This window comes from Cuculus canorus, chromosome 7 (genome assembly GCF_017976375.1).
Source record: "Cuculus canorus isolate bCucCan1 chromosome 7, bCucCan1.pri, whole genome shotgun sequence".
Taxonomy (NCBI): domain Eukaryota; kingdom Metazoa; phylum Chordata; class Aves; order Cuculiformes; family Cuculidae; genus Cuculus; species Cuculus canorus.
In genome coordinates this window covers 12,229,814-12,250,534 of record NC_071407.1, presented here as the reverse complement: position 1 = coordinate 12,250,534, position 20,721 = coordinate 12,229,814, and the positions used below count along the sequence as shown (strand labels likewise).

Genomic DNA, 20,721 nt, shown 5'->3' with positions numbered 1-20,721 from the left:
AGCAGCCACAACTTCACCTGGCAACCTGGGCCAGTGTCTCACGACTCTCATGGTGAAAAAATTCTTCCTAATGTTTAGTCTAAATCTGCCCCTCTCCAGTTTATACCCATTCCCCCTCATCCTATTCCCACAAGCCTTTACGAATAGCACCTCTCCAGCATTCCTGTAGGCCCTTCAGGTACTGGAAGGTCGCTATAAGATCTCCTCTGAGCCTCCTCCAGGCTGAACAAGCCCAACTCTCTCAGCCTGTTGTAATTCCCTGCTGCTGCTCTCCTGAGCTAGCAGTGAGGCGTTTTCACGTGAGCATTTAGTTCTTTGGGTTAAAGATGTGAGGCTGCAAAGGACTTCAACAGCTTATCTAGTCCATTTCCTCTTTCTGAGGAAAGTGGGAATTTCTTGCCCATGCCCTGTTCAAAGCCAATTGTTTAAGTTGCTAATTGGAATCTGAGGAAGGTCAGTAATTTTTGTGTATGTATATGTACATATTTAGGGGAGGGGAGAGAGGGTGTATGTGTGAGGAGTGAAAGGCTGGAGACAGAAATGGAAGAAGACTAAGTAGCCTGAATTTTCATGAAAATAATCTTTATGGGAGCTTTTGTCTCTCTTTCTGTCAGAATTGGCTTAGACGCAAATTTCCTAAAGTAGTATATTTTCCTTTAGTAAACTAGTCAGTTCTGCCTTCAGTCCTAAAGGAAAACCCTCACCTGTCCTAGCAGTTACTTTCTGCCAACCTTATTTATTTATTTATCTGTTTTCCATCTATTTATTTTTTTATTTATTTACTTATGAGAACTATCCTGTGAAGGTAGTATACCCACACCTGGAGTTCAAGTCTTTCCTTCTGTTCAGGTCCCCATGTCAGAAGCTTTAAATTGTCCTTCAGCATGTATATGTCTCCACAGAGTTAAATTGCTGCACAAAATCTGCGATTCGCAGATGGTATTAGAAAATAATTGGAATGAGAACAGAGCCAGCAAACTAACAGCAGCCTTTTTTTCATTGTCTTCTTGAACTTTGGTACAGATGTGCGCACAGCAGCTTTAAAAAGAAGATGGAGAAAGGAAAAAAAAAGATCGAATTAAATTTGCTGAAGCTTTGGTGGAGGCTACCTAGTGAAGGGGAATATTTGGGAGATATCATCCAGCATGGGTTGCTGAATCAATAAAAATAAATTATGAGTTCTTTGCCATCATCTCTCGTAATGTATGATAGGGGACCCTTAAATCATATCACTACCTGCCAGGAGGGATTGTATTTATGCTTAACTGCGTTACACAGAGATAAAGCTGAGGTTTCTGTTATTTTAAGCAATCTAGATGTCTTTTCTGGTGGGAATGTGTGTTTATGTGCAGCAAAGCCATTCTGAAGAGCTGGGAAAGATTTTGTGGAGCACAACTGTACCATGTCAGGGGAGGTGGTCAGAAAACCCAGGGTGGGGGGGCGTCTCTTCTATCTGACTGCTCTGGCTAATGCTTCTTGCAAGCTGACAATAGCGTTGGCATGTCCACCCTGCCCACTAGTGTATTCATTTTAATAGTCTGGAATTCTACTTAAGTATCTTCTGTTTTTCACTGCTGTCTTTAAAAAGGTGGCTAATTCACCACACTTCTTCTAGACACTCCCATCTGATACTGTGTGACTAACAACTCTAATATGGAGTGGTAGGTTTTTCACCCATTGCAAAGATGGTAAAGGCTTTATAATCTGATTTGGTGACTACATTTAGAGTTCTACTGTATCCTTTGGAATGGAATCCAGCTGCTTTCTAAGGTATGATGACTGTACTGCAGGCCTTTCTTCTATTTCTTTAGGAAGGACATGTTAAGAATGTGGTTGTATTTTTTTTTGTGTGTGTGTGCTCTAAAGGTAAGCGTGGAGGAGGTACATTTGCTGAAACTTAGACAGCATTTACCAATGTGTTTTGGGTTTTTTTTCTATTTCTTTGGAAAATCTGTTACATGAGAGATATGGTCAAATTTTTAACGTGCGGTAGAGACAGAAGAGCAATGTGGCTGACTTGCAGACGCTATACAGGTAGCAGCTATAAATACCCTCATGTGAGTGATAATTGGGATCCGTGGTATGAGAAGAGTAGAATCTGACTTCTTGTTATTGTAAAACATTATAGTAGGATTCCTCTCCTGAGTCCTGGAGGCTTTAGTCATTGCTTTGGTGGAGGTATTAACCAGCTGCATTCACAGCCATGGCATGAACTTGTGTATACAAGGCACCTCTGAACATATCCTCAGTGATAGTCCCTGCACCAAAATATTTAAAACCAAAAGTATGAGTGACCCTGTCGGGTTCAATTCAAAATCCATTCTAGATTTGTGTGCGCTCAGAATGGAACCCATGACGTGAGAAGAGGTGTCTGCCTCAGTGTTGATGCCAGGGGGTGCTTTTTGTCTGATAGACTGCACTTACCCTTGAATTGCCAAAGCAGAGAGCACAGTGAGAAGAATCCTGCCTTCCTCTTGCTGGTAATTGCACAGGAGGGAGCTGGACTTTCCAGAGCTGACTGTTTCTCCAAAGCACTGTAGTGATTTTGTTTTTTCCTCCCATCGGATTCGGTTCATTCGCTGCAGGCCCCTTAAATGGGAATTTCAAACTGCTGCTTACGTCCCAAGGGTCTTTTATGAAGATAATGTGGTCTGTCTCCAGCATCCCAGGGGAATCCATGGGAAGACTTCTCAAGCTCTGGCTTCTGTGTATTCTGCTGCCTGATTTACATTGAAAGCGGGGAGGACAAGGGACAGAAAGAGCATGGCATGGCAGTTTTCATACTGGAAAGTGAAAAAAAATGCAGACAAAGAAAGATTAAAAGAATATCACTCCTTTAGTTACTGGTTCTTGTTTTGAGGACAAATTTGACAGTCTCAGCTGTTCAGAGATCACAAGTTCACTGGAACGTGTTTTGCTTTTGTGTGTGATCTTGGGACTTGTCTCTTTCAATTTCAGAGGGTTCTTTTGCCTGCACTGCCTGAAGCCACCCACAGATCATTTTTATCTCTCTGGAGATTAGGGGAAAAAAAAAAAAAAAAAGTCCTTTACTGCTGCTTAAGTTGGCATCACTTTATTCTTGCAAAAGTGTGGCCCTGATTTCCACCAAGCAGGATTTAGCCTGTGTTTGTTGTTAGTACCTCTGTTGTTTTTTTCTCATGTCTTAGGGTACTGCTAGGATCTGGAAATTTTCTGATTTTCTTCAGCTATCCTCACCAGACAGGGGAAAAGAAAGTAGATGGGTATTTATGGTGTACAATTCCCTTCTTTGTTAATTGTTTTGTTACTGTGGGTGAACTTGGATTGGTACTTTATCTTCCAGGCAATGCTTTTTAGCTTAAATTAACGAAATGTGTTTTAGTGGAATACTTCACCTATGTTAAATTCCTGGATGGAGACTGTTATTCAGAATAAAGTGGTCTCTAATTTGATTTTTTTTTTCTGATGTGAATTGAACCAAACTATTAGAACTTGATTTGGATTCTTCTCCCTGAGTGTTCCCATGTAGAGAAGCACTTATTCTCTCTCTGTCTCTGGTTCCTCATCAGTAAAACAAAGATGGCATTAGTTGCCTTGTTTCACAGTGGTAATGCTTGTGGAATCTGTTAACACCTGTGGAATTTAAATTCCTCACCTGGGAGTTTTGTAATAATGTTATGTACTTCTCACAACTGGAGATGGCACTCTTGGGTATTGGCAACTGCGCTTGGACCTCCAGGGTCAATGAGAGTGGTGATGTGTCATCACACACATACATGCGTACAGTTTTTAAGATGTATTTGTGTGAAGTGATTTTGGTGGGACAGAGCTACGTAGTGACTATTTTTGCAAACAATTGTACCGTGATATAGGAAAATACTTGTGCTGGAATGGAGCTGATAGTCTTCATAGCAGCCTGTGTCAGGCTGTGTTTGGAATTTTTAGCTAAACCAGTGTTGGTAACAGACAGATGTTTTAGGTATAGCTGAACAGTGCTTGCGTAGTGACAAGGTTTTCTCTGTTTCTCACTCTGCCTGCCCTAGGAGTACTCTGGGGGCACTCAAGAGCTTGGGAGGGGGCACAGCTAGAACAGCTGACCCAAACTGGCCAAAGGGGTATTCTGTCTCATATGATATCATCCTTAGCAGTAATAGATGTGGAGTAGCCTTTCCAGAGTGTACCCATCTTTCATTGTCTGCCTTTGCATTCCTTGTGTATTGCTGTTTTGGTTTTTATTCACTTATTTCTTTCACTTATTAAACTGTCTTCATCTGGAATTACAAGTTTTTCTCGCTATTAGTTTTCTGGTTCTCTCCTCTGTCCCCGCCAAGGCATAGAAAGAGTGAGTGTCTGTGTGGGTGCTTAGTTGTTGGCTGGGGTCAACCCACCACGCACTTAAGCACAAATGTATGTTGAGCATGTAAATGATCCTTTTCCCACCTTCTAAGCATTTATGTCAGAAAGATTATGCTGATATTGGTGGTGTTTGCCTGAGTTAACTTTGAATGCAGAGGTTACGTGAAAGACCACCTTATTTAGCAAATTTGTCACCCTGAATAACTCTATGACTTTGTTGATCAGTTCATCTTTATTTATTAGTTTTGTGCTTTAAAAAAAATCACCAACAACAAAAAAAATCAAAGAAACCCAAACACCAAAAGAAAAAAACAGCTAGGAACCTTGATAGTGCAATACTGCTGACTTTTTAGATCCCGGAGCATTTCAACTCAATTTACCTTCAACCGTGAGCAGGATCACTTAGAGAGGAGAGGAATCTCATAAAATGGATCAGTGCTGGCCTTTCAGATGTCTGCTTGAGATGATTAGCTCTTCTCCCTGATTGCTGTGCTCTTTTCTGTCCTGTCTCTGATATGAGCATCACCTAATCCAGGAACATGACTGTGTTTGATATCGCACTTTTTGGTTGTCCTGAAATTCATTGTCAGCTGGCTGAAGGAACAGCAATGTCTTTACACTTTAATTTGTGGGAAACTGAGTTATATATTCCACTGTAGGGTATATGCAAAGCACTTTACCAGTTTAATATTGGCAAGATCTGGAAGAGAGTTTAATGAACTAAAGTAATTTTCCTTCATAGTAAAATTTTATGGGCATGAAAGATTGTTATGCCACCATATACTCTGAAGAGCTCCTGAGCATTTTTGTGATATATGGGCTCAGAGATTTCTAATAATTTTCTGAACAATAGGGAACCCTTCAGGGATACGTTTTCAACATGGATTGAAACTTGGGCTACCATTTCTGGCTATATTTTTTCTGCTTTCATGTCAGCCAAGTTGTGTCAAGACTCAGGGCTGCTGGATTGGGCAGTTTTGGAGACCTGCTGTCTTAATTTTAGAGAAGCAGTCCACACATTAAATCTGAATTTAGTGGTTCAGTTTGCTTTAGGGTGGTATAGTGGGATTTTTCAATGCCAGAGGCTCTTGATTTGTATTGTAGTATAAGTGCATTGAAGATAAACAATTGACAGGGGTTGTCATGTTTGTCGTGCAAGCCTTATAGCAGGATATTCAGCAGGCAATGTAGTTTCTGCAAAATGAAACCATATGGATTGTGAAAAGGCACATCTGTAAAGTAAAATGCATAAGGAAATTCTTGCAAGACTGAACATCACTTGTTTCCAAAGAAAAAATAATTTTTCTGATTATCTTTTCTGCCTCCTCACTCTGTCTAGAAAACCAAAACAGTTTATTGAATTTTTCAGGTCATTTAGTTTTGTGTAAGCTCAGCTTGAAATTGCATTTTCCAGAGAGTTTGTATTGCCTTAGGAGAGCTGTAATTCAGCCTGATCTATTTCCCTGCTCTGTCCTGCAGGCTGCTTCTGCCTTTTTTCATTCTCAACCAGCCGAGCTGCTTGGTGCCCTGAGGGCCACCTGCCCTGGGGTGTCCTGGGAAGCACAGCGTGGCTGTGTGGAGCCTTCGCCCATCAGAGGCAGGGAGGAAATTTCATATTGGAGTTGTATTCCTGGTGTACGATATAAAACTCCGGAGAAAAATACAGTTCAGCATTCAGATGACTTAAAATTAATTTTGGGGAGATAGTTTCAATGGACAGAAATAGTTTAATTTTGGTACTATAAGAGTGTCTTCTTTACTTTGATTAAAAAGTGCCTAAAGAGTATCTTTTTGCTGTTTCTGAATCAATAACTCTTGGAATGTTTCTTTTTTTTTCTTTATTTCCTTTCCCCAGAGCAAAGTATTTTCATCTTAATTTAGGTTGAAGAGTATTTTCTATGGGCTGACGATCCTAGATGTCCCTCAGTTCAGGGGGAAAATGTTTATTTTTGTTTTTAAATAGTATATTAAACTGAAAATTGGAGATTTCACATTTAATTCAGCTTTTAAAATGAAGAGTGCAAGTGTGTTGCCTGGCCTGGGCATAGGTGGGGAATGATTTCATGGACAGGTTGCTGTTGGCGACTGCATTGTGTATTACCACTGCCTCGGGCAAATCCTGCTGTTTCCCGGGACCCTTTGATTTAACTGCAAAGGGATGCTCGTGCTTTTGCTTTCCATGCATTACAGCAGGCAGAGCTGGATTTTTGTTAGTCATCCTGGGTGAAAAATCCAGAAAAGCTGTACTAAACAACGTGCTCTTACTTTGGATTTATACCCAGGAGCTGAATAGGATTCAGCCCGCTCCTGTAAAGCTGGTGTTATCCTGCGGTTTGCAGGGTTTGTAATAGATGATTGACATCTTCAAAAATATAGAGCATAGGAGATCTGGGGAGAGGCACACAAAGAGCTGGGAAAGTTGGGATGCTGCCTGTAGTTGTAATTGCAAGTTAAGGTAGAATTACTCTGTTGAAATTTGACCACAACTCGGAGATTTACTTAGTATGTTTAGGGCTGGATCCAAGGTCCACTGAACTCAGCAGGAGTCGTCCTGCTGTCTACAACGCGATTAGGCTCTGAAACTGGAACACTCACCTTGTGAAACCTCACCATAGTTGTGAGCAATAAGAAGGGTGTCATTTCTGGCAGGGTAGGGCTTGTGCGGTGGTGCGTGGCTTCCGAGAGACTCTGAAGAAGGCTACTGTCTGAGCCCCTGTGGGAATAGAGGGCACAGCCAAAAAGTGTCACTCTCATCAACTGCTTCCCTCTGTTGGTGTAAGGGGAGGAGGTACACAAACCTTGGTTGCTCCAACTTGCAGCTGGTTCTTCCTCTTTTGTGTGGGGAGGTGTGTGCAGGGTTTAAATTGTGATAAAAGTGATATTGTCCTTATTTCCCCACAGCACAGCATTGGTTTAGGCTGACATGGGCTCGCATATGCTGACTCAAATATGCCTGGCAGGTTTCTTTTCACACGCTGCTGGAAGCAGCTTGGCTTTTATCTTCCTCCTAAAGGTCTCTGTGTGGGGAAATAAAGGGACAAAATGCAATCAGGGACATGGAAAGTGAATCCAGTAGAGAGAGCGATGCTCAGAGCATCTATTGTAAAGCCATTAAGCTGGGCACTGAATGCATAGTCACGTACCAAGGTCCCTTACAATTTGAACAGGTCTCTTCCTGGTATTATGCTGACAATAACCAACCGCTGCAGCCGTTGTGATACTGATTAATCCTTTGGCAATTTTCTGCAGAGCTTTCAACTCCTCACCCAGCAGCCTTTCAGCTGGGTAACCCAAATGAAAGGTGTGACAGGTCCCACTGCTGTGTGAGGAGGAAGGGGGAGGAAGGCATGGCTCTTGTAGTAGAAAAGATCCTTGTTGCATAGGCCAACATTAATGAATTCAACCCTTCTGGAATCCTCAATGTAAGAAGGATATGGAGCTGTTGGAGCGGGTCCAGAGGAGGGCTACAAAGATGGTCAGAGGGCTGGAGCACCTTCCATATGAGGACAGGCTGAGAGAGTTGGGCTTGTTCAGCCTGGAGAAGAGAAGGCTCAGAGGAGATCTTATAGCGACCTTCCAGTACCTGAGGGAGCTACAAGAAAGCTGGAGAGGAGCTATTCATAAAAGCTTGTGGTGATAGGACGAGGGGGAATATATATAAACTGGAGAAGGGCAGATTTAAACTAGACATTAGGAAGAATTTCTTCACCATGAGAGTGGTGAGGCACTGGCACAGGTTGCCATGGGAAGTTGTGAATGCCCCATCCCTGGAAATGTTGATGCACAATCCCTGGAGGTGTTCAAGGCCAGGTTGGATGGGGACTTGGGCAGCCTCATTTGGTGGGATGTCCCTGCCCATGGCAGGGAGGTTAGAACTAGATGATCTTTAAGGTCCCTTCCAACCCTAACTATTTTATGATTCTGTGATCTCTCATTTGATCTCATCTTGTAGTCAAACCGTAAAGTACCTTTTATTGACAAAATAAAACAAATCCCCCCCAAGTATTTACTAAAAATTTCCCTAGATACTTTCACAGCCCAAACACGGGCAAAGGAAGTTGCCTGTTCTTGAATTCTGTAAGGAGGAAACAATGCTGAAATGATGCAAAACAAAAACGAAGAGATGCTCCAAAACTCTTCCTGAGGCTGATCCTGTAGAATCCAAGGGAATTAACTATATACTGTTAGTTATGCTAAAAATACAAGGAGCAGATGCTCAAATGCTCTTAGCTTTCACTGAGGAACCTCTATTCTTTCTCCATAAGTTCCTATCCTGTCTGAGCCTGTGAGCTTGCACAGAGGCTCACAGGATACTGGAGTGCGTAGGTGTCTTTCTGGGGCAGAAGGGCGTTGGGCAGTGTAGCTGGTGATTTGGATTACCTGTATCTGCGAAATCTGAGGTCAGAACACCAACAATATTGGAGGGAAGTTATGTTCCCCTATGGTCCCTCGTGTACTGCTTAACTCCCCTCTCGTCCTACCTCGGTTTTGCAAGGGCATGACTCAGGAATATTCAAGGCTCACCAGAAATTTATTCAGTGGTTTCTGAAGCCTCGGGCTCTCCTTGAGCACTAACGATACAGCTGAAGTTTATCTTGCTCAGCATCTAAGCTGAATGCCATGCTCTGTGACCCTCTATTTCACCACTGCAGAAAGGTGATAGCATGTGGGCGTCATATTCCCATGGTTCTGGCATTGGTTACAGCAGACAGAGAACAACAAAGTTCATTCTGGGCAAAATGGGCTGTTTTGCTGGGTGGGGATCTTCATAAAAAATCTTGCCAATTCTTTCCATGTAGACCCACCAGTTTGTGGTAGCACCTTGAGAAACAGAGAGGAAAAGTTGACTGCAATTCCTGATTGGGTTTCTGAGTTAACAAGGGTGCATCTGATTCCACCCCTGACCTTGAATAACTGTCTTCAGAGAGGGCAAATTATCACGTTCCATTTAATTCCTGTTTGCATGTTTTATTTCAAATGCAAAACATTCTGAGATTAAATAAATGTTACTGGTTACGTGATGAATTAAGCTAATGATTTTCCTTTTTTTTAACTTGATCCTGTAATACTGCAACTTTAAGGGATAAATGTTAAGCTCTCCTTTAAGTGTTTTCAGATTCCTTGTGTATTGTTACACAGTCTAAAGAAAACATCTTTTTTTTTTTTTTTTTTTCCCTTTCTCTTCCTCCCTCCCTTCACCTTCCCTAGGTGATTCTCATTCTGACAAAACTCTACGACTTCAACTTGGGGAGTGTTACGGAGAGCTCGCTGTGGAGGTAAGAGATTGTAGAAACTGGAGCAACTGACGTGGGGGGGTTACACTGTGCCTCCTGTAAAACTAGAGGCTTAGCAAGGGGAGTATCTGAGTTGATCAGGGAAAGAGGTGGGAGGAAATCTGAAGATAACTGGAGATGTTTGTTGGTAAAGGGAACATGTGATTAAGAACAAATTGCTTAAATGTAGTGAGGTCTTCGGACAAGAAGGTTTCTTGATTTAAGGGCGTGTCCATGGCATGTCCTTAGACGAGTTTCTTCATTCCTCAGAGCCTCTGCTGGCAATGAGAATGGTGTCTATAACTGGTACATGCCTGCTGGAACAGTGTCCAAGATGGTGTACAACACAGTGCATGATGTCATCTGATCTTAGTCGCGTTCTTTAGCCCTGTGAGCTGATGGTCCTCTTGGTGGTGATTCTGCGTTGTCTTGGTCTGTAAGGACAGGGCTAGAGATACCACAGTGGGTGCTAGTGTCTTCTCTGCTACAGATAGATTCAGATGGTGTCATGTATCTGCCATGTAGTCTGGTGTGGACAATGGAGTGCCCTGGCCTGGGGAAGCACACCAAAATCACCAATAGTTTCTGCCTGCTGGGGATTTCTCTTCCTTCTAACATCCTGCCTGTGGTGTGGAAAGGGTATGCCTTTAAGAGAATTGTTATTAGGTGTTTGTTACCCAAAGTATGGGAAAAGAAAAAAAAAAAAAAAAAAAGGCAGCCAGAGGTTGGGGGAAACCAAGTGCCTCGTGTTAGATTTTCCTGGTGTATTGCAGCTATTGCTCAGCCTGCTGAAAGTGTGGTTGGTGGAACTTTCAATGCATTGTAGCTGTTGCTCCAGATGTGAGCGGCTTCTTGGCAGGCAGTCTCTCATCCTTCTTTCTTCCCAGCTAATTTAAAAGTCCCTGTTTGGAACAGGCTTTGGGTGTGTGCTGCAGGTTTATTCCCGTTAATGTATTTAAGGGATAACTGTTCAGTAGAGCTCTTGAAACTTCTCAATTTGCATCGCACTTCCAAAGCCTAATTGTTCTGTACCGGTAATCTGCAAAAGTATAAATAACTGTGCAGCTAATAAGACAGAGAATGCAGTCATTTCCACTTAGCCAGGCACTTTTCAAGGTATTAAAGCCTTAAAAAACTTTTGCCTCTACCTAACAAGTACAAATGGCACTGTGGTTGTGCTTTAAAAGTAATTGCCAAGCAATCTGCTCTGCATATATAATGTAACAAGAAGGCAGATCTTGTCCTAATACTGAACTTACTACGTCACCTGAGCTCACAGAAAGGTAAGAGCAGCATCCCTTTTGGAGTTTTCCCAGCATGATGGAAATATAGTTCATCATCAGTACAACTGAATGCATCCAGTACTTGGTCAGCTGGGGAAGTGTAGGGATTTGTGAGTGTGTTTCACTGTGTTCTGGGATGCTTTTGCATCTTTTCTGCAGTGAAATAGGGGCCAGTGTGGGGCCGAGAGACTCAGAGAGGCTGAGAAGTCTGAACCTCCTGACTTCTCTTCCAGTGTCTGGGAAGAAAGCTCAGGGTGGGAGAGAGCTAGTACTGGGCTCTAAACCATAGTTTCCTACCTGGGAAATTCAGGATTGAGCCATGTGGTGCTTCAGTGGGGAGTGTGGAGTCTTAGAGAACAACTGTGAGTTTCTTTGGAAAGGGTGTTGCAGAAATGCAAATAGATAATAAACCAAAAGAAAGACTCCGTTTCTCAGGATGTTCTGTTCTGTTTGTACATGAAGACCTCTGAATCTTTGCATTATTTAAATTGGTACTTTTCAATATTTTCTTTTTAATTTTTGAGACCTTGAATATTTCAAAAGGAGGATCTGTCTCTGCAGAGTGAATGTAAGCCTTTAAGGTTTGCTTTCTTTAGTTACTTTCTGTAGGGTCTTTCAAAGCCCTCTTTGAGCTTCCAGAACTGGTGGGTCACAAACTGAATGTAAGTATCAAATAATTATCAAAAAGAGGTCTGGGCTCTTCCAGGTGTGGGATTTTTTTTTGCCTTTTCCGGTTTTCTGGGAATATGACACATCCTTCCTGCTGACCAGGAGTCCTGCCCATCTGAGCAGTGGTGCTGCGTGATATCTATTCTGAATGCTTGGCAAGCGCAGTTGCTTCCACAAGAGAGCAGTGGCTTTTGTGGCAGAGAGCAATGAATTGCCCAACAGTGCTTCAAAGGATGCGGAAATAGAGCAGAGTGCAATGCAATCTCCAAATATCATCTTGCCTCTGCCTGCTTCATGCATCAAAAGCTTCTTCTCAGTTCCCCCTGGGTTATAGCATGAGAGGCTTCTTCTAACGGAAAACTGAATTGCCATATAAAAGAAATTTCTGATCCCTGCATCTAAATACAAGGATAACTAAATCAATAAGAAAACATCCTGAATGTAATTAAAAAAGGGAGATACGGCGAGAGGGGGAGAGAGAATAATTAAAAATTACGTTTGTAGCTGCTCCTAGATCAAGCTGATAGGAAGTTAGACAGAGGGAATGCTAGTCAGCATTTGAATGCAGAAACACAGACGTTGCTTTGATAAGCAAATCCATGCTTCTGGGGCCCAAAGCATCACAGAAAAGGCCTTCATTGCTACTGAAGCAGTCACACCTCTCCTTGCGAATGCCACATTTATTCTTTGTTGCAAGGGATACCTGTCAGTTGTGGTTTGGATTTTTATTTTTCCTAGCGAGTTAAGTGGAGATGACTGTTTTCCTCCTATGAAAAAGCTACTTCATTGCAGTTGTACTTTTGAGACATCAGAATTTCTGAAGTCTTTTTGTAGGTCAGCAAATGAACTTAAAATTATTTAGGCTTTTCATGCATGTAAGCCTTTCATCAGCTCTCATTGCCTAGCAGAATATAACTGGATAGTTGAGAATCCAGCTACATCCTGCCTGATTTAAGTACATATTTGGTTAAGGACTGGATATATGCTTTCTCTAGAATGCCCCCCCCCTTACACGTGATACTTCTCTGTCAATAAGAGGAAAAAAATTCCTCTTAATCTGTAAATTTATGTGGTTTTGATTTGAAGTGCTGTTGGAGCACCTCTAATTCCCACACTCTCTGTAGGCATCAAACTTCATTGCCTGTGATGAACTGTAAGCTGACCGGTGTGGTCTGTCATAAAATGTAAATCCTCTCTCTGTAAAGAGTAGGGACGAAGCTGCTTCACAGGTGGTGTAGTCCAAGAAGGCATCTGTTGAACAGAGGAGAATGAAGGGCTTAGATATGCAAAATATGGTGTTGAAAAGCCACTATTCACAACCAAGACTTGAAGGGTTGGAGGGTATTTTTGGCCTGTTTTTCTGTTGAAAATCTCAGACAAGTTTTATTAAGAGGAGGAGAAAAGGGAAAGTCTATTCAGTGGCTTATTTCTTCAAATATGTATGTTCATAACTCCTCCAGATCTGACCGTAGAAATTGTGAGTGTGTTAATGAGCTTTGATTTCAAGTATATGTTGTCTTCAGGTATATTATGTGGGGAGCTCTGTAGGTGTATGGTAACTAGCACACTCTTTAGTTAGTTAATCTTGTTGCTGTCCAGTTGTTTCTTTCTTTGTTTCTAAGTGTGAGTAAACAGCAGTAATCTATCGAGCTCTTTTTCTTATTCTGTGGGCCTTTTAGATTTCACAGGTTTCATAAGCAAAGGAAGAGCCTTTGAATGTTTCCTCACTTGTTGCTAATCCTGTGTCCTGTTCATGCTGTAGAGTTTTGAGATAGGGTTACGTGAACGCAACATTCTGGATAAGTATTTAAAGATGCTATTGTAATGTTTAAAATGTTTTCAGCTGTTTCGGCCAGTGTGGGTTGAACAGTTATTTCTGCTAGGATAACTGGAATAAAAGTTTTTCCGCTGTTGCCTTTTTTAGTATCCAGGAACAGTTATGTTTATTTGGATAGCAGTAGATAAGAAGACAGCCTCCGTCCCAAGGGAGCTTTCAATCTCAAATGAAGACAAACAGATAACAGGGCGATCCAGCAGACAGGAGAAGCTCAAGTTAGCAGGATGGTATTTATGATCGATGCAAGAGCTATGACTGCAACACATCAGCTAATTAGGCAGTGGGGAGTAGTTCAAATTTTCTTCCAAAGTGCAGGCACTTGCATGTGTCATCTCTGAGTCCCTGCTACCATTTTACCCAATTTTGATGGGTCCCCTGGAGTTCCTCTCCTCTGGCTGTGGACCAGCTAAATTATCTGAAGATACATAAAGCTGGCCCATGCATTAACCTGTATTCAGAACCATGACTGACTCATTCTGCTTAAGAGGCTAAAATGCTGACGAAGGAATTTTTACATGTATTTCTTCTTGTTTTCTTGTTTGTATCCAAGAAATTATGTTTCCATGGCAGCAGTCAAAAATCCCCAAGCATTTTTTTACTCTTGTGGGTGCTGTGCGTGACGAGGTTGCTCTCTTGTCTTAGCCTCTGTGATGAGTTAAAAAAAAGAAACAACACTACTTTTATCTTTTTAACAGAGACAGCTGCAAAACACAGCACCTGCAACTCCTGTCTTGGAGCTGAGAAGAGTAAAACCAGAGACAATCAGGATGTTTTAGTGTACCTCTAGCACGTGTGTCCTTTGCAGTTTCACAGCTCATGGCAGTTTCTGTGTCCTTGGTTCATGTGTTACATATGGAGCTGGCTTCAGCTAGGGCTGCTCTGTAAGCATGAAATAGTGAATGTTGTGTGAAATGCCATGTCTCCGCTTTGGGAACTGGGACTTAGTTGCTTTGCTTCAAATGTAGCTTCCTCTAAGATATGTAAGAAGACAAGGATCAGGAGATATAATAAATCTGACTCAAATTTCCCTATCATCCTTTGCAAAACAAGCTAGACCTGAAATAGGTCATGGCACAGCCAAGGCTTTCTGAAAAGAGTGTTTCTATCCCCGTGGCAATGAATTTTTTAGACTGCAGTGCTGAGAATGACTGCTTCTGCTTTATGCCACCACCTCTTGATCAGTAACAGTCAGGCTCCACATGTTTTGCAATGAGACATTGTAGTTTTTCTGGAATATGCTGTATTGAAATGGAGTATCCAGAGAGCCCCTAAGACCAGCTGACATCTTGCAGTATCATCAAATTTGATTATATTTCTTGTTTTTCACTTTTATGCTGACAACCTGCATCTTAGATACATGTTATTTTACGGAAGACTGTATTTAGACATAAAATTAATGAAGCTAGTTTTCAAAGTAGTAATGCTTCCCATTATCACATCTTATTTGGCATATTTTAACAAACAACGCAAAGTGAAGAAATCCGCTGCTGATGAGGAGAACAGTTTCTTTTGTCTGCAGTCAGCCATCAGGGCATAGAGCGAAGGGGCCAGCTGAGTGTGCAAGCACACCTGTAACCTTTATTAGATTTGTAAAGTTAGGTGCCCAAAAGTTTGGTAACTCCACTATTGTTGTTTGTTAGAGTGTCTAAATAGACTGGCTTGGTGATGGCTATTTTTTCAGGCTATGGGAGCCACCTGACAAAATCTTTGTGGTTGAGAGCTGCTAGGTGCAGACTAAATTTGCTGAAGAACTAAGAGATGGGGACCTGCAGGAGATGCTTGCAGTGTGAGATGAGAGTTGTTTCTCGGGGCTGCCAGCACACCCCGAGTTGCGATTAGCGTGGGCCTTTAGCAGCATCTGAGAATAAAGTCTCTAGTATTCTTGCTGATTTGTCTTTTCCCCACAGTGGATGATTCGGTTCACCCTGGTTCAGCGCAGCCTGGCTGTCAGGCATAGATGCCATCTTGGCATGAGAGCCACGCTTGAACTCTTTGGGAGATGCACCATGGCTGCGTGTTGGCCAGTTCCTGAGCTAGCTGCTGCCTAATTAAAATTGAGGCCATTTAATAAAGAGAAGTTCCTTGGCCCAAAGAGCTTAGGTAGTCACTAGCTGTGAAGAATGGAAAGCTCTGCATTCTTGATCCAAGTGAAAATTTCTTCTTTGCTCTTGTGGCTAAATACCTGCTTATTTTGGAGAAACGGGTCTCATTCTCCTCCTCTCTCCTCTACTTCTTGATGGTTCCTTGTTTTTAAAAGCAATCACATTAATTTTGCCTCAGAGGTAGAGGGGACCAAGGGGAACAATGCAAAATCATGTGAAAAGTAGTAGCTCAGCAAATATGAGTCTACAAGCTTTTGTGTGTGTAGTCTGTAGATCAAAGTCCCACCTTTGCTTATTAAGATGCCTTAGTCATCTTGTTTCATGGAGCTCATTTGTCTTTTGTGAACCAGCCTTCTGGCTGGTCCATTTGTTGTGTCTCTTAATTGCTCCATCAATGACCTTTCTGTGGGAATATCATCAGACAGGGGACCTTTTGGATTTATTAATATTTTGTTTGCCAAGAAAGCTCTGAGACTAATTGCCAAGACTTCCCAGAAGATATTAGTTTACAAATTTTTATGACACTATGATTTATTAATATGCTTCCCCCTGCATCTGCTCATCCCTATTCCTTGGTGGAATTCCCACTGAATTGGACAGAATTAATAAAAACAGAACTGCAGATTGTAATGGTGTTTTAGATAGGCTGTTAATTAAAAACTTTTACCCATATTTGGAGTGCTTTATTTATATTTATGATTCTCTGGAGAGGTAAGTCTTAGCTTTGACCACGTTCTGCCCCAGATCTTGATTTGGTGAAGTGTTGCATGCCAGTCCATGGTGGTGGCAGAGAGGTTCACATTTATGTGTGCATGTATCTCACCGTTCAACATGTGCTACGCGTCCCTGCTCTGTGCTTCATACGCAGGTCTTTTGCAGCTTGAAATTGGGGCTGCATTGCTGAAGCTGTCAATCTCCAAACACGTGGCTGTGGGAGGACTAGACTGCTCCCTGATGATGGATGCTGATGGTGATGGTGATGTTCGGGTGAGGAATATGTTCATTAAATAGGTCAGGAAAGGTTGTGTGGTCATATATAAGTTTTGTTCTCGTAGATAACTGAGTTATCGGGATGCTCCTGTTAAAAAGTGGCCCTGGGATGTTTTGGATACATCTTGTTTTCTGGCTGGAGAAAGGGAGGCAAGAGGAAAAGGATATTTATCGAATTCCAAACTTTTTGAGGGAATGTTATTAGGACAAAGACGGAATTCCAGATAAAATGTAGAGAGGGCAAAAATGAGCTCTGTCTTGTTTGTATTTTCCATGTTTCAGGTACAAGCCCCAGCCAGCCATTTCTCTTTTCCTTTCTAACTTGTAACTGTTGAATTATTTATGCTCTGCAAAAGAGCTGAACAGGAAAGACTGAGAATCACTCCAGGGAGAGACCAATACTAATCTTATGTGTGGAAGATCCAAGTTCAAGCCCTTGCTCTGAGTAAGTGTAAAGGGAAGTGCTGTTTTATTCCGCAAGTAATTAAATTGTGTAACTCATTGCTACAGGATGTTGTGAGGCAGAAATAATAAAAGCATAAATGGATTTCAAAAGGGGATTCAATGAATTAATGGAGGATATTTCTGCTGGTGGCTGTTAAATGTGATAGTGTGACTGCAGCCTCTGGATTACAGTAATTATTTTATGATATGACATTCAAGGAACAGATAGGTCTACAGCTTTTACATCAATGTTGTGGGAATGTCATCCATTTTTTGTTTTCATGAGCTTTTCAAGCTGTAGGTGTTCTAATGGAATAGCAGGGATCGTGCTGAAGACATGGTACACCACCGTATTTTAGTTGTTTTGGGATACAGAGATCTCTAAATCAGTAGAGCTAGGGGAAAGACCATGGGAAGAATCATGCTGTCTTTTATCTCTTCCTTATATTTTTCCCAGAGTATTCTGTGGCAGATTAGCAGGAAATAAAAGGTTTTGATCTGACCTACTGCACCCAAGGGACCCGAGTCTTTTGCCTCGCAGGTAGGTTCTCCATCCATTGGCCAGCTGGCGGCTGTCTTGGATGCTGTCACATTTTCTTAGTAAAGCTGTCTTATTGGACTAAAAGCATGCTTTGAAACTGTAGTCAAAAAAACCCCAAAATAACACCAAAAAACCCCACCTCCGTCCCCCCATTCTCTTTCATGGGATTTAATTTCCCAGCCTTTAGGCGCACAACTGGAGTTGATCAGCCTGACACTGGAAACTTAAACCTGTCCAGTTTTTCTCTAGTTTTTCTATTTCAGAAAAATAGATGATGGAATGGGAAATTTAGGGAATTTAATGCTGAAAGATGTTTTTGGTGTTGATACAATCATGAGGATCTTGGTGTGAATTATGATTTTATTTTTCTTTTGTGGAAGAACATGCTTGTCTCTGCTTTTGCAGATTGTATATGCCATATGTAATACAGTTTTTCTGTCATTGTTAATGAATTTATTTGATTATGAGCTCCCCAAGAAGGGAGACGTCCTATCTCATCAGAAGTGAATTTTGGGCTCAGGTCGTGTTCCTAGGCGTATAGTCTTGGGCTTTGGTGGAGAAGGTCAGAGGAAGCTTTGCCAAAAGCAAGTGTGTTTTTGAAGCATCACAGTCCTATGAAGTCATCTTGTTGGGGATGGCAGGTAAAATGAGTTTGTAGTGCTTTGCCTACTTGTTTAGAAAAGTAGCAAGGCAGCATTCAGGAGGGATTTTGTAGCCAAGAACCTGCTGTTGCAGATCCTGTGGGTGTTGTGACTGTTGCTGCATCAGCAGGGCTGCATCTGTTAAGAGGAATTGGCTATTCCATCTCTTCTTTATCATTTGGAGCAGCAATTCCATTGCTCTCATTAGAGAGCTGCTCCTTTTGTTGAGTTATCTCATCTTACATTCTAATTAGATTTGGATGCCAACTGCAAAACTTTTTGCAGGAAGCCATGCTTAAAGATGAATTTGTTTTGGCCTTACTAATGTCTTTTTGTGATCACTCTTTACTGTGCAGAGGAGTTTCGTTGGCACAGACTAGTAGTGAATGCATTCAACATGGGTTTGTGCCAGTATTAATGAAAACCACACATTAAATTAACTTATAAATATGCAAATAGATAATTGCAATATAACAACTTTCATAATAAATTACATAAGAACCTTCATACTAGATCCAATCTAGTAGAATTAGTAAAGCTGGAAAAGAGATGCCCAGAAAAGAGTCTGATAAAAATCTTGCAAAATTATGTGGTGTGGACAGGGTCTCTGCTAAAGTAAGTGCTTAAGGATATGATTTAGTAGTGGACAGGTATGGTTGGGCTCGATGATCGCTAAGGTCTTTTCTAATAAACTGATTCTATGAAGTGAATGGAGCATCTGTCATAAGAGGAAAGGGTGAGAGAGCCGGGTCTGTTTAGAAGATAAGGTGCACTAATATTTGCAGATGCTTGAAGGGAGTGTGCAAAAAAGACTCTTCAGTGGTGCTCAGTGAAAGGACAAAAGACAATGAATGGGCACAAACTGAAATATCAGGAAATCTTTCTAACTGTGCAGGTGGCTGAGCACTGGCACAGGTTGCACGGCGAGATCACGGAGTCTCTATCCTTGGAGGTATTCAAAAGCCATCTGATTAGTCCTGGGCAGCTGTTCTAGGTGGCCCTGCTTCAGCAGGGCGTTAGACCAGAGGAGCTCCAGAGGCCCCTTATAATCTCAACCATTCTGTGAAGACTAAAGGAGCATTGGACAAAAGCTCAGAACATGTAGAAAAGTTCTGTTCTTAGAACAATGTGTAGTTATCTGTGTATCTCATGCTGAAGCATATTCTGGTAGGTAGAGTACACATGGGTTTCAAGTGAACTCTAGACAAGTTCCTAGAAGCTAAAAAATTCTGTTGAGGATTATATTACATGCAAAGACTTCATCTGTGGCTCAAAAAGTGGCCTGGCCTCTGATCAGTTAGATACAGGCACTGCCACTTACTCTCCAGGCAGTCAGTGCTGGGTCAGGAGCCACCAAGTTCTCACCCTGTGCAGTGTCTGTGTTGCTGCCACCTCATGGCTTGCTTTGGGATGTTGTTCTGCTATCCACACTGAACCTAGGCTTTACACCAGCTTACATGATTTGTATCTCTTTGAGGGAGATGTTCTTTTTCTTTCTCTTCCCTTCTCCCTCCTGCATCGACTCTTCTTTTCTTTCCAATTGGGCTCGGATCCAAGTCATATAAATCTTTGATGCTTTGTACAGTGGCTGGTAGAATTTAGTACTTTAACATGGGTTGTGTCTGTTTATATTGGTGTTTTATTATGTTGTGGGTTGTTTTTTTTTTTCCCAAATGCACTGCCATTTTATAATGGCTATAAATAATCTAAAAGATGGAGAAACATTGTTTAAAAAATCCTCCTGTCTTTCTTTTAGCCTGGCCTGTCTCTCTCATTATCTCTGTGGTACATTCATTAGACTTCTAATGAAGTGCCCAGTATCAAGGAGTCACTTTTCCAAATAATATTTACAAGGATTACATTCCCCTAGCCTGGAAGACAGCCTTTGGTTTATTTACTTACCACATGTTCTTCATCTGTAAAATCTGCCTGTTCTTTTACAGTGTATGTATACAAGTAAAAATGAAAGCTCCTGTAAACTACTGGATCGTGGGGAGCTAGTGCATTTTTGCATGTAGGATTTCTGCCTTTGAATAAGAACTCTAGAAGGTTAGTGGGCCCATTCTGTAACCAGATTATTAGGGCTTGATGAGCAGTGACTTTAGAGAATTAGCTGCATAAGTATTAGTAGTCACTCATATCCAGTTGTCGCTGAAGCAGAAGTTCTCCAGATGCCTGAATCTGACAACAGGCTCGCTGCAGGAACTGGGCATTCAGCATTCTACAAGTCTGGTCAGGGATGCAAACGTAGTGCTGTATCAGAATAGTTAGGATATTACCTCATGATAAATTTAAGAATATTGTATGGCATCAGAACCAGGGGATGCGTGAGTTCCTTGAGGACTTTGGCAGACTCTGATCCATCCATGGTTCTTGCATAATTACTTTGGGGATCACAGACAAGCTGTTGACCTTGAGGTTCCCCAGACACAGGTCTCTGTAAAGCCAGTGTGTGGGAGGGCTTGTCCTTTCCTTCAGTTATTTGCAGATGTAAGTGTGGCTGAGGAAAGCCAAGGCACTACGACCACCTGTTAAAATGTAAGGTTTCAGATATAATGTTTTATTGCCATGGAGTAGTTAAAGCTACAGAGTAAGCAGTGGACCAT

The 20,721-nt window shown here is 41.8% G+C and overlaps 1 protein-coding gene across 1 annotated transcript in view; it reads left to right on the top strand.

Moving 5' to 3' along the window:
- The window catches only part of SORCS3 (sortilin related VPS10 domain containing receptor 3), a 294,771-nt gene that overhangs the window by 85,357 nt on the left and 188,693 nt on the right, over positions 1-20,721 (top strand). The window contains exon 2 of the mRNA XM_009555685.2: positions 9,544-9,611. Within this exon, the coding sequence (XP_009553980.2) occupies positions 9,544-9,611 (68 nt within the window). The remainder of the gene's footprint in view (positions 1-9,543; positions 9,612-20,721) is intronic.